The 15,226-nt window shown below is 38.4% G+C and overlaps 1 protein-coding gene across 1 annotated transcript in view; it reads right to left on the bottom strand.

Moving 5' to 3' along the window:
* The window catches only part of ENTREP1 (endosomal transmembrane epsin interactor 1), a gene marked incomplete at its 5' end in the record, with an annotated part of 60,188 nt that overhangs the window by 22,014 nt on the left and 22,948 nt on the right, over positions 1 to 15,226 (bottom strand). The window contains one exon of the mRNA XM_081067139.1: positions 3,184 to 3,294. Within this exon, the coding sequence (XP_080923265.1) occupies positions 3,184 to 3,294 (111 nt within the window). The remainder of the gene's footprint in view (positions 1 to 3,183; positions 3,295 to 15,226) is intronic.

The following is a 15,226-nucleotide window of genomic DNA, read 5'->3' as shown; positions in this document are numbered from 1 at the left end:
TTGAGTATTTCTCCAAAGGCTGTGATAAAGCCCTGGGAGTAACCCCAGGTTATTCTAATGGGCAGCCAGAGTACAGGCCCACAGAATGTCTCAGAAAAGTCAACTACAAGTATATATACTTTTTTGAATTTTTTTTGCCTCTTTTGAATGGCTTTTCAATAGAAAGAAAATGGACTCTCCAGGTTAACAAGAATAATATGCTCCTCATGAGAATTATGCTATTCATTATAAATTATTAAATTGTCATTATGTTTATAAAAAAAAAAAGTATATATACTTTTTTTTAAAATTTATTTATTGGGGTGACAATTGTTAATGAAATTACATAATTTCAAGTGTACAATTCTGTATTACATCATCTACAAATCCCATTGTGTGTTCACCACCCAGAGTCAGTTCTCCTTCCATCACCATATATTTGATCCCCCTTACCCTCATTTCCGATCCCCACCCCCCCTTACCCTCTGGTAACCACTAAACTATTGTCTGTGTCTATGAGTTTTTGTTTCTCATTTGTTTGTCTTGTTCTTTTGTTGTTTTTGGTTTATATACCACATATCAGTGAAATCATAGGGTTCTCTGCCTTTTCTGTCTGACTTATTTCGCTTAACATTATACTCTCAAGATCCATCCATGTTGTCACAAATGCTCTTATATCATCTTTCCTTAACGCCGAATAGTATTCCATTGTGTATATATACCACAACTTCTTTATCCATTCGTCTATCGAAGGACATTTTGGTTATTTCCATGTCTTTTAACCCCTGCAATCTGGCTTCTTTTTTCTCCAGAACTATGATGATCTAACCACTAGGCAAACTTTAACACCGTCTTCCAAATCCTCTGTTCTCTTGGTTTCTACCTACTTCCTGTATTTATTCATTGTTCAAGGCCCACCTCAAATACCTGTATTTCAGGTAGCCTTCCCCACCATCCCATGGGTACACGCCCTTCTTTTCCATCCCTTTGCTCGCACTGCGTCTCACTCTGATAGCTGATCACAGTCCACCTTGCTCTGCAGTTGGGCGTTTATTCATTCCTTCCACCAACAATGATCAACCATGTGCCACGTGGATCCGACCCCTCTTGCTGCACAATACACTTCTAGGTGAGAAACAACCTCTGACTTAGCTTTCGCCTCTGCAGCCTCTAACGCGGTGTCTTGCGTATAACAGATGCTACAATTTTGCCCAATTGTCTTTCACTAGATTATGACTTTTCACTTCCAGCCTGGGTGTACTCTCTTTGCCCCTTCTAATTTGCTGTGTGATTAGTAATTGGAAAATCAAGCTTTGTTCCACAAATTTTTTCTGGGAACTCTCTGTATATGAAGAAGTGTTTAGGGGGCTGCTGAAAACTCCCATGATGACAGAGAACCAGACACTGTCCTCTGGGAGATTTTAGTTTGGAAGAAGAGAGAAGACACACATATATAAATATCTTTAGCCCCCTCCACACCCCCCCCCCCAAAAAAAGGATAAATTCCTAAGAGGTGCACAGATAGTACATTCTGGAAGATTATCTTCTGTGGGGATCAGGGAATATTTCCTGAAAAAGATCATCTAGGAATGGGGCTTCAAAAGACGGATAATATTTGGATGAACACAGAAGTAAGGGACAGGGAATTCTGCAGGGAGAGACAGCATTGTTAGAAATAAGAAACTAGGGCAGGAGCCTGGGTAATGACACGCAGGTTTTGGCTCAAATACAGGGAGTATAAACTGTGGCAATGAGAGACGGGATGAGGGCGAATTGCAGACAGCCTGAAAAACCAGAAAAGGTTGTGATCTTGTGACTTCATAACCTAAGGTTATTAAGTAATGAAATGACAAATATCCAAAAAGGTGTAAAGCGTTGATAAGAAAGGCGAACAGTCTCTAAGGAGTTTTCCTATTTGGGAAAGTCATGAGTTTCACTGCAAGGGCTTTACCACAACCTTTGGAGAAATGCGGCAGCCTTCTCTGCTTGTATCCTGCCAGCTTCGGAACGGTGAGATTGCCTTGCAACCAAGTTCCAAATAGATGGGATTCATTACAACTCCTAAAAAGTCCTTTTACTTTTTGCTTTGTGCCACAGGGAGTTATCTATTACTAAGAAACCTTTTTTAAAAGTTTAGAGATGGCCAGCAATTCCACTTCTGGGTATATACCGCAAAGAATTGAAAGCAGGGTCTCACGTGGATATTTGTAAACCTCTTTTCATAGCACAATTGTTCACAATAATACCAAAAGAGAAAAGCAACCCAATCGTCCATTGATGGATGAACGGATAAACAAAATGTGTCATATACATACAATGGAATATGATTCAGCCTTAAAAAGGAAAGAAATTCTGACACATGCTACAGCATGGATAAACTTTAAGGACATTATGCTAAGAGAAATAAGCCAGTCACACAAAAAAACAAAAACTATATGATTCCACTTATATGAAGTACCTAGGGTAGTCAAATTCACAGAGTCAGAAAGTAGAAGAGTGGTTGTCAGTGGCTGGGGGATGCGGGAATGGAGAGTTGTTTAATATGTACAGTTTCAGTTTTGCAAGATGAAAAGAGTCCTGGAGATTGGTTGTTCAACACTGTAAATGTACTTAACACTACTGTATGGTTAGGGTGATAAACGTTATATGTATTAAGCCACAATTAAAACTTAGAAAAAAATTAACAGGTAGTACAGGTCCACAACCTCTTATACACAATTCTAAAATCCAAAAAGCTCGGAAAACCAAGTTTCCATTACCTGGGTGCTACCGAATAAACAGTGTATGTATCACATTTATCTTCTAAAAAGTCTGAACAACTCTGAATGCTGAAACACACTTGGCCTCCAAAGGTAGTGGCTAAAGAACTGCTGACCTCTATTCTGATAATATTCATGTTTCCTCTTTAGATGAGAGCAAACAGATATTGATTGTGGACACCTAATCCATCCATTCACTAACTAATGATGCTTTGTATTACTGTGCTTCTGGAGTTCGGCTGGTTGGCCCCTGCTTTGGAAAAAAAAAATAATGAACAACCTGAGTAAGATAATTAGCAGGCAGCTTTTTTTCAGCGACTTCAGATTTCACTTTAGGACACGGCCTGGTGCTGGATGTTGCCAGCCACACACACTAGCACCCGAGGAAAGCCAGACAGGCCAGGGCCGGCCAGCCCCAGTGCACGATGATGTCAGGACAGCTTACCAGATCACACCTGGGTACACTGGACACAAACTGGGCCCCTTGGCAGCCTAGGATGAATCCAGCTAAATTTAAGAGGACACACACCACAGAGAGCAGCACAAAGAGGTTTACCTGAAATGGCAAGAAAACCGTAGTTAGAAAAAGACAAGAGTTAAATTCAGAAAGAGTTTTTTCTCAATAAAACAAACTCACAATCTCTTCCTAGACGAAACGTTTTTCTAAAAGTCAGAGCCATGTTTTTCACGTCCAAACATTTTTCCCCAACTTTTTAGAAGTGTTTAAATGTGCTCAGGAATGCCATTTACTTTCAAGTCTTCTCGGTAATTTCAAGTCCCTATTTTATTTTTCTTTTTTGTAAATAAGGGAGTTCTGACTCCCTATCTTTTGTCTTTTACATTAAGCCATGGCTAGTTCCTCCTTGAGCCATTATTATTTTTTCGGAGTCTTGCAGGATCAAAGGTAAATAGACAAATGGAAAATGCTAGAATATAAGCAGAACCCAGGGAAGTCAAGGAGCTCAGAGCCATTACTAGACAGAAATCATAGTAGACAAGTGAAAATAAAGAAGAGGTGTGTTCTTTTTTTCAGTTCTGAACAGTGCAGGTACAAAAGAATAAGTATGTAGTGTTCTCCCATGTGCTTTCCCCACAGTTAAATGTTACCTAAATGATTAAGAATTGACAGAAATCAACTCAGAAGCCAGTATCGACTTGGTGCAAATTAGAGACTACAAAGGCTTTGCAACTTGAGAACTATTTATACCGATATCAAACTTCATCACAAATACAAAAGCAAATATGAAATATTGGAATGATGACTATCAGTGTTAGAACCATGCAACATTTCAGGTAGCTGATATGTCAGACTCTAATAAAGAAAGTTTGTTCTTTACTGTTAGTGTTCCAAGAAGATTCAAAGCATCACCCCAAATGCAAGTTATGAGTCAATATTTAATATCACACGATGCCTCTTTTCCTAAGAGGAATTCTTTCTTCCTCTCCAAGAGGAGTCTGGCTTCTGCTTCTCTTCTTTTTTTGTTAATGTGTAAAACGACTACGCACTCTGTCATCCAATCTTGGGGAAAATGCTGCCGGCAGACGCTGTGTGACTGCTTCCCAGGCTAGATTCCTGAGTGTCTGCAGGAGTTGACTTGAGCAGCCTGCACACATGGCCCCTCTTGCACTGTGGTGTTTATGACCGTGCCAGCGCTTTTTGGAAAAGGAGATTGCATGACTGGCATAGGACAGAACAGGGTCTTCTCGCATGGGCTTCTTTTATGCAGGGGCAGCTGCTACTCAGAGAGACCTTATCTGTCTGGAATCCTCAGCGACACCGTTATTGTCCCTACGGGGAAGACTTGTACTTTCCTTTGGAATATCAGATGCCTTAAAAAGAAAGTGTGGTGATAATCCCTATGCCCACTGGCACACCACTAATCTTCATAATGCAAACTTAGCAGCATCAGATGTAGAATGGGTGAGAGGCCATTACCCAACACTAAACCCCAAACCTCTTCATTAAAATCTGAAATCCAGCACATCAAGTGACACCATTAGGAAAATCAATAGGCAAGCCCCAGAATGGGAGAAAATATTTCTGTTAAACAAAGAAGCTTTATCCAGAATACACAAAAATAACTCAGTAATAAAAAGACAAACAACCCAAATTAAACACTGGGCAAAAGAATCGAACATATATTTCACAAAGGAACATACAGGGATGGCCAAGAAGCACATGAAAAGGTGTCAACATCATTAGTCATCATGAATGCAAATTAACACCATAATGAGATACCAGTTCACACCAAGGTTAAAATTAAAAAGACTGACCACAACAAGTATGAGTGAGGATGAGGAACCCGTGGACTCCCAGGCATCACTTGTCCAGGTATAAAATGGTACCACCACTTTAGGAAACTGTTTTCCAGTTTCTTAAAAATTAAATATAATTCTCTCATGCAGAGGAATCCCAAATAATTTAGGGCAGAGATTTTCTGTCCTCAACTCCCTACTCCTTAAGTGTGGTGAGTGCCTTCCACAGAATTCAGCATGAAAAGAGGAAGAAGAGTCACTTTCTAATGGGAAAACCAGACACACGTCAAGCCACGTTAACATCTCCGGTAAATCATTGATGGCATGTACCCTTGGGATGATATGATGAAAATGGCATTTTACCTCTGGTGCTCTTCCTACCCCAATACCCATAATAAGTCTAATCATGAGAAAAACAGCAGACAATCCCAGCTGAGGCACATTCTACAAAATACCTGACAAGTACTCCTCAAAACAGTCAAGGTCATCAAAACCAAGAAACATCTGAGAAATTGTCACAGCCAAGAAGAGCCTAAATAGACATAACAACTAAATGTAATGTGGTGTCCTAGGGTGAGATCATGGACAGAAAAAGGATATTAGGTAAAAACTAAGGAAATCTGAAGAGCATAGCTTTTTGTTGAAAATATGCATCAGTATTGCTTCATTAATTATGACAAATGTGCCATACTAATGTGAGATGTCAACAACAGGGGAAATTAGGTGTGAGGTATATAGGACCACTCTGTACTATCTTTGCAATATTTCTGTAAATCTAAAACTATTCTAGCACAAAAGTTTTATTTAAAAAAATGCAAAAAATATCTAAATATATACCTACTCGGTAACCTACAATTCCACTCCTAGAAAAAGACCCAGAGAAGTAAGTGCAATTGCCCACAAAAGAACTTATAGAAGAATGTTTATAGCAGCTTTATTCATATTAGACCAAAAATGAAAAGAACTCAATATACAACAATGGGAGAATAAAAAAAATTGTGGTATTTTCAAATAGTGGAATACTTCCAGCAATAAAAAAGGACAAACTACCGATGGACAGCAGCATGAAGTTTAAAGACATTAGATTGAGTAAAACAAGCCAGATACTGTATGATTCCAGTTACATAACGTTCAAGAACAGACAAAATATGATGGTGATAGAAATCAGAAGAGTGGTTGCCCGTTTTTATAAAAGAGGCGTGGAATAAAGCGAATGACTGGGAAGAGATAAGGGAATTTTCTGCAGTGATAAAAATGTTCTATATCTTCTTTTGGATATTGGCTACCTGGGTGTGTCCAACTGTCAAAACTTAGCTAACTGAACACTTATGACCTGGGATTTACATAAATAACATTACATATTATATATATGATATATATAATGTATATATATGATATATATTGTATATATCATATATAATATATATTTATTATATATATAAATATATATATACGTGTATATTTTTTTTAATTCAGGAAGAAAATCCTGAGTCCAGCTGCCAGGGAAGGAGTCTGAGATCATACAGTGGATGGGGCTACTTCTGAAATGTCAGAACAACAAACAAGGTGACAGAATGCCCCAGGGAGTCACTGCCTGGGAGGCTTTGCTTTTCTCCTGCACTGAAGGGTCTGCCAATAAGAAGCCAGAGTCAAATCACCAGAATCCCACCCCTTGCAAAGCCCAGAAATGAGCAGCTAAGCGGAGGCACATAGCATGGGTAAAAAATCACCATGTGCTCTTCCCCAAATTTATTCATGAACATGGCTTTTTAATTATATTATTAAAACTCTGGCCAAACTGATTGGCCAAATAGCCACTTGAATTACTCTAGCATAGACCACTGTGCAAATATCAGACATGGGGGTTGTTAGGATACCAAGCATATGTCTTTCAGAGGTTGGATCAGGTTCAGGGGTACAAAATATTAGAGTTATAAGAGACCCATTTGGATTTACAGGGACCTTCAGAATGGACCCCTCTGGCTTTAACCTGGTTACAATGGCATAACTCTCAAAACCCAATTTTCCATCCCAACCATCAGCGGATGGCGTCTCCTCAAACAGAAGACCGTGAAACATCAGCCACTAATGAAGAACATCACAGTCACGAAGCCCACTCAGCTATATCTGGAAAGAGGAAGCATTTATGTCGCTTATATTGTCACCATTCCTTCCTTTAAAAAAAAAGAAAAATCAGTGCCGGAATCTGAGTTTCTCTTTGTGGAAAGCACCTGATTGTGAAATCAGGAAACCTGGTTCAAATTCAACACCTGGTTCAAAACCTGGTTCACTTTCCCACTTGTTATCTTAGACAAGTGGTGCCTGTGATGTCTTAGGCAACCTCTGTGAGACTCACTTTTCTCATCTGTTAAACAGACTTACCTTTCAACCTACCTCACAAGATTATTGAGAAAATAAGACAAATTTATGTATATGAAAGTCCATTGTAAACTGCAAAATACTATGTGAGAAGTTGTCTGATGATTAACAACAGGCATTTCCTCTTTGGGTGAGTAGCTTTGCTATTGCACAGTGAATTTCACCAAGTCTGCTACCAGCAGTTTGTTCTGATGTTTGTGACACACCGGAATTTACGGCAGCTGGAAAGGGTACTCCATTGTAAGAATAATCTGCAGGTATATTGTTTCCAAAACTTCTCTCTAAAAAGAATTCTTTCCGCAGTCTGCTTTAGGAACGCACTCCAGGCTTCCGTTCAATTCACCATTTTAAGCCTATTCATTTTTAAACTACCCTACCGCTCTTCACTACCCTGCTCTCTTCCCAGGGAGGCTATACCAATGGGGCTCCTTTGCCCTCTGGCCTCTAGTTATGTTTAACCAATGGGGAGCTTTGACAGAAGATGTAAGGAGAGTGAGGTTAATGTAGTTCTTTTCCTGGTTCTTTCTCTGCTGCCTCAGGCTGGCTGTGTCCCTCTGTGGAAAGCCACAGGTCCTCTCAAGGGGTCCTCTGTACATGATTCCAACTTCCAGATTCTGGCCATTGCTTCCTCTTCTCTCGTCAGGCCTGGGGATAGTAACAGTGTCCCTGTTCCCTGTTACACCCTGCACATACCTTTGTGAACAGGCTCTATATTAACCTCTTGTCAAGTTATAATTTTACTGTGTCATCTGTGTCCTGCTGGGACTTGACTGATACAACTTCTCTATAAAACTTTTCCTTATATTTAACCTAATTTTTTTTCCTGATCTTTGAGCCCAGTTTCTATTGATCTCACTTCAAATTTATCATCACCTACCCAAGGAGGTGAATACCATGAGTTACAGCTCCTGAATTCTACTGACGCCAATTCATCATTGGGATTTACCATGAAAAAACAGAAAAGCCCAGAGCTCATGGAGAAATGTGCTTCTAGAACTTGTACTGTAGACATGAAAGATAATGGGACCAAAAAAGTAGAGGGCATGCCCCACTGCACCCTATGGATTTTAAGGATAAGATGCAAAATCTATCCATATAAGGGTGAGATACAAAATCCAAGGTCCAAAGAGCAGGTCCTCTCCCAAGTACTAGCAACACGAGTTAAGCCTTTCATGCTTTGGGTATTATTATTACTAACTTGAATCATGAATATTTTATAACACTTATATACCAGGTGGCTTGATAAGAAAGGTATTATGTTTTCAATTCTGTATTTGGAATTCACCTCAACTCTGATCTTTTGCAATTGTGCCTTCAGATTTTAATTAAATGACCCAATAAAAGAATGTTTAGGAGAACCTGAGGCTATCAAGAAGAAACATCACTTTCAATTTGCCTGTTCCTACCTGCTAAAAGCCCCTCATAATCCCTATCACATAATATCATTAAATAATTATGCCTATCACAGCTTGGTATTGTTGAATGTTTTTTTTGATATAGATTTCATTCTCTAAATAGGTTGACCTTTCCCTACTGCCTAAGGACTTTTATTTTGCTTCTTACTTCCCTACTGCTCCAAACTCAAGATACAACCAAAACTCAACTATGCCTGCTTAAATAAATAATTCCAGTAACTGTGTGGAGGTAGAGTAGTTTAAAAATGAGTAGGTTTAAAATGGTGAATTGAATATAAGCATTTAATTCTACGAATCCCTGAAAACTCGTTAAAATGGCAGTAAAGGAAAAAGTTCAAATGCAGAAATCCATAAAGACAGAGAAAATGGGGAAACAGCAACAAAATCCATAAAGAGAAAATGGGAAAACAGCAACAAAATTTTAGAAATTAGAATGCCCCCAGTCAAGTGTGAATTGACTCAGTGGTCCTGAGAAAATGGAATCCTACAATAGCAATGAGACAAAACTCAATAGGATTTACTCCTCAGAATCTAAAAACAGGACTGATTGAGAGTCTAAAAAACAGTTAGAAAATGGTACAACCACTATGGAAAACTATTGGCGGTTTCTCATAAAGTTAAACATACACCACCCTATGATCCAGCAATTCACTTTTAGGTAGATACTCAAGATAAATCAATGCATATGTCCACAAAAAGACAAGTAAAAGAACATTCATAGCAACTAACTCATAATAACCATAAACTAAAAACAATGTAAATGTCCAAGAATAGGAGAATGGATAAACAGATTATAGTATACTCATAAATGGAATGAAATCGTGTTATGATCTGAATGTTTGTGTCCGCCAAAATTCATATGTTGAAATTCTAACCTCCAAGATGATGGCATTAAAAGGGGGGGCTTTTGGAAGGTGATTAGGTCATGAGGACTCCACCCTCATGAATGGGATTAGTGACTTTTTGTTTGTATATATGTGTGTGGGTGTATTTTTTCTATTTAAATATCAAAAACTCACCAAATTCTTTCCTCATGAGGAAAAACATCTCAAAAACTTTTCATTTAAAAAATACTAATACTGTCTGAATCCTTTTCTTTCACATTCGTGTTTTTAATTTCCCAAGAAAATATCACTGGTACTCATTTAATCACCATGCCTTCTTTTTTCCACATGCAGCCTTTTCTACTGCTCAAAATAAATAGAAAACAAAATATACTTTTCTCACATGGGGCACAAAATTGAAACCTAAAACATAGGTGGTCTTAAATAATGCTAAATGAATGATTAAGTAAATGAATGAATCCATCAATCACTCAGTGAACAAATGAAAGCAAATCGGTTCTTTATGATAAACACACATAGAAGGTCTCAAGCATTCTTACTAATATTCTGGAACATATACAGACAGGCCCTGAAACGCAAACACCAAATATATTCTCACTGCTTGCATGAAAATGGAAGCATTGCTCTGGATGGGAACTCACCACTTCCTGGGGAAGGAAGATGGGAAGGGTTGGGACTCCTGTCCCATTATTGTGAAGAAAGAAGGAGTAGGGGTAGAGGGTAAGTAGGTGGAAGCACAACCTTAGAATTTACGTTATATTTTCTGTTAAAACAAGAATGTCCTGTGATCTGGCTGGAAATCTAACTGACATTTTAACATTTATGTTCTCGGAGACATACAGTCCAAGCTCCAAACCACTCACCGGTTTGTAAGACAAATTCCACAGAACCAACGATTGTTAATGTAACTGCATATGTGACTCTTAAGATTTAAAATTTTAATTCAGTTTGAGGAAGCAAAGATGTAGAATCATGACAAAGTTACCTGAACACAACACAATGGGGAGGGGGAGTGGGGAGGGGGAACTGAAGACAAGACATCACACTGAAATCTTCCTGAAGTAGTCTAGCAAAATGAATGTTCTGATTGACCACCCAGCACCATGACAACCAACAAAACATAATAAATCACAACCACTCACAAAGCCCAGATTCTTGCTGCTTTCCTGTTTCGGGAGCTCACACATGCACTGGCTTGGTCTGTCTGTGTGCCTTTCATCCTTAGACCCCAAGACAACCTATTCCCAGGCTTCACTCCCGTGACACCCTTTAAACTTCTTCCAGAAACTTGGCAGACATATTGCTAACATCCAGACTAGTTTTCCTTGCCAACAAGCCAAACATAGGCCCATTGCTCTGAACATAACCAGCTGTCTCTCTTTCCTCTCAAAGATGTTTAAGTCATGTTAGATTTACTCATGTTACAGCTGTACGAAGATTTTCTTTTTATAAAGTGTTTAAAATATAGTAACATTAATTTCCAATTCCTTTTGCAACAGGAGTGAAAGGCTTCTTCCTCTCTCCACCAAAATAAGACAAATTTTTCATCAGTTTGGGAACAGCTTCAAGATGAACAACCCATAGTTGCTAATTCCTGATGAAAAAGTACAAATCTCAGAGGTACTTTCAAGGCTCCTTGCTGTGAAAAAGGAATTCTGCCATTCCGGTGGTCCTTTCCCCCATTCTCTTGCAGAACCCAAGTCTCCCAGGGCTCCCTTTCAGCACATGCCCCTCATTTCTCAGGAAACTGACTTTTCTCATGACCCAAGCAATCAGGCGTAACCAGCAAAGGGGATGCCTTCAGCATGTGTCTGGCTCCGTATTCCCCAATACAATTTAGACAGCTCTGCCATGCCTAAATTAACATGTTCTCATCAGGAATGAGGCTACGACCAGGAGGAAAACATCCTAAGGAGAATCTTAAAAGAAATAAATCAAATGAGACTCTCAAAAGAAATAATCAGAAGGTTACATGACACATAAGATTGGCTATTCAAACAAGGTGAAAGAGTCAGGATGTAGTCCGCTATGCCTCTTGGGAAGAAGGTGGCAGAAGTAAATTTGGATTTGAAGGTAAAGGCAGCTGAAAGTTAGTTCTAAACAAAATTGCACATCTGTGAATCCTGAGACATCACTTTCCTTATTCCATTATTCTTTTCTCCTTTCCTTTGCACTTCTCTAATTTGTGTGCTCTTCTTGCTTCTGGCCTCTTCTCCACTGCTGTCAGTTTCTCGAGATTTAGTAAGTTAGAGAGTCAGATCTTATGACTCCCCAGCAACGATGATCACAGCTTTTTGAGAAGAATCTGCTACTCAGAGTCAAGTTTCCAAAAATGGCCACCATCAAGTCCCTCCCGCTCTGTAATCACAGGCTGTTTCTCACATCAAGAGGTGAAGTCCAATCCATAAAATGGAATATCATCCAGCCGTAAAAAGGAAGTACTGACACATACTACAACAGAAATGAACCCTGAAAACATTATGCTAATTGAAATAAGCTAGATACAAAAGGACAAATATCGTATGATTATATTTATAGGAGGACAAATTCATAGAGACAGAAAGTAGAATGGTGGTTAATGGGTACAGAGTTTTTGTTTGGGATGATTAAAAAGTTCTGGAAATGGAATTGTGCCTAATGGCACCTTCTGAGATGTGTTTTCCCGGCCCTGTCCCTCACCAGACAATCAGAAGCTGGAATGTCTGCTAATCCCCAATATGGTATGTCTTGGATTGGTTACTAGGGGTCCTTTAAAGAGTAGCTGTGGAAAAAGCAATGGGGAGAGTCACTTTCCTGTTGAGGCATGGCCGTCTAGACAAGCTGCAGGGCTGGGTGAGGAAATCAGAAATCCATAAGTCTGTGCTTGTTAGATTTGATCACTCTTTACTGGTGTAAGAAAAGCCAGTCTGGAGTTGCTAAATGTTGTGTTAATTCTACTATTTGCTTAGAGTTGAATAAAAATAAAAATACTGTGTGGACAAAAAAAAAAGTTCTAGAAATGGATAGTTGTACAGTGTGAATATACTTAATGCCATTGAAGGTATAAAAAGGATAATTTTATGATATTTTACCACAATTTTAAGAATCACACACAAAAAAAGAAAGGAAAAGAAATGGAGTCCAATTCCCAATTCCCTTCCCCTTGCTTCTAAGCTAGATTTAGGAACTTGTGTGACCAATAGAATGCAGCAGAAGTGACATTCTGGGACATACAAAGCAAGATTATAAGAAGCCTGGGCCACCTGGGCCTCTTGGAACACTTATCTGAGACGCCCACCCCCCCAACCTACCCACCACACAGAGTGGCTGTTACATGAGGAGCTCACATGTTCATGCTCTAGTCAACAGCCCTTGCTAATTTCTCAGATGTGTCTTTTATATCTATACTGAAATGTTTAAGGATGAAATGTTGTTAAGGGCTGGGATTTATTTCAAAACAACCCACTGGTTAGGGGTGTAGATGAGGCAAATCTGAACATGTGTTAATGATTATTGTCGCTGGGCAATGGATACAAGGGGGGTTGCAGTATGTCTGTTAGATTAGGAGTCTATTTGAAATTTACATCCAAAGAAGAAGGAAGAGGAGAAAGAGGAAGAGAAAATGGAAGAGGAGAAGAAGGAAAGGAATCAGAAGGAGGAGAAGAGGGAAAAGAAGAAAGAAAGGAGATGGAAAGGGGAAGAAGATAAAGGAGAGAGAGGAGAAAAAGAAACCAATTTGACTCATCTCTTCACAAAGACAATTCCTAGAAAAGGAAAAAAAGTGGCAGAAGAGTATTCTAGAATACAAAAGACTAAAGAGATAATAATCAAATAAAATGACTGAACATTGATTGGATTCTGGATTTAAAAAAAAAAGGTTACACAGGGGTAGTCACGTTTTGATAGCATATCAAGCTGTACACATATACATATAGAAGTGTACACAAATCATACTTCAGTTAAAAAGATTTTTGATTAAGAAAAATTTATACAGCATTTTGGAGTGATTGGGGAAATTTAAATATGGGCTGACTATTAAATGGCATTAGGAAATTACTGATCATTTTCTTAGTTATGATCATGCTATTATGGTGAGGTAAAAGAATGTCTTATTTTTAGAAGATGCCTCCTAAAGTATATAGGAGTAAAGTACCATGATGTCTGAAACTTTGAAATAGTTCAATGCAAAATCTTCACTTATGTATAGGCATAGCAAACACAGCAAAACATTAACAACTACTGAATCTCAGTGGGAGGTATACAAGAGTTTGTTGTGGTATTTGCTCAACTTTTCTGTAAGTTTGAGAATTTTCATAATAAAACACATAATAAAAAATATTGGAGACATTTTCAGGTGCTAAAGTAATAAGAAGTAGCGTTTGTTCACTAATACTAGTGAACTTCTGTCTAAAATAGCTAGATAATCGGCCTGGGGGTGTGAAGTTCCTGGTGGAATGTTCCTTACAAGGTCAAGTCTTCTTTTCGGCATAGTGGGGTCATCTGCCTGCTTCTCTCAAACACACCCTAAAATAAAGCCTATCCATCACTAAGGCCGATTCAGTTCCACAGAGCTCCCGGGCAGCTCTCCCTCACAGACAAGTCTGTTGTGGAAACAAACCCACACAAAAAAGGCAGTGATTAAAAGCATAAATCATTCTAGTTATGACTGAAGAACTAGATTGGTAATATTTGTAATGTTTGCAACAGTTTTTAATAATAATAAACACATAACTGAGAATCATGTATTAACCCACTAATTCTCTGAGATATTAGTATTCTCATTCTGAGGAAACTGAGGCACAGAGCGGTTAAGTGATTTGCCCAAGGTCACATAGCTAGAAGTGGCAGAGTTAGGATCCAGTTTCAGGTGGTCTGTCTCTAAAGGCCATACTCTTAGGGGAAATTACAGCAAACATAAAGAAGCACAACTTCTATGAAAAAGGACAAATCAGAGATCAAAAAAGAGTTTCTGAACATTAAAATACATAATTATCAAAATAAATACTTCAATAGGATGGCAGGAGAAAAACAAGAAAAGACCCAGAATGTGAATTTAAAAAGCTAAAGAAATAGAAAATGTGAGACTGTGAAAAGCTAGGAAACAAAGAGGCTCAATTCAAGAGGTCCAATATCTGATTGTTAAATGTTTTAGAACAAAAGAGCAGAACATATTGAAGAAGGGAAATAATCAAAGAAACTAAAAAATTGCTCAGTTAAAGAAAGACATGTCTTACACTTCATCAAAATTAAAAACTTTTGTGCTTCAAAAGACACCATCAAAAAAGTAAAAAGATAACCCACAGAATGAGAGAAATTATTTACAAATCATTTATCTGATAAGCGACCTGTAAAAAAAAAGACAAATAAACCAATTTAAAAATGGGCAAAGGATCTGAATAGACATTTCTCCAAAGAAGACATGCAAATATCAATAAGTACATGAAAAGATGCTCAACATCAAATCGAAACCACAGTGAGATACCACTTCACACCCATGAGGATGGCTGTAATAAAAAAAATACAGACAATGATAAGTGTTGACAAAGATGTGGAGAAATTGTATACACTGCTGATTGGAATGTAAACAGGCACAGCCACTTCAGAAAACAGTTCC

The sequence above is a fragment of the Rhinolophus hipposideros genome, assembly GCF_964194185.1.
Source record: "Rhinolophus hipposideros genome assembly, chromosome: 11".
NCBI classification, from domain to species: domain Eukaryota; kingdom Metazoa; phylum Chordata; class Mammalia; order Chiroptera; family Rhinolophidae; genus Rhinolophus; species Rhinolophus hipposideros.
Note: the sequence above shows the minus strand (reverse complement) of the source record. Positions and strands in the feature narration are given on the sequence as shown.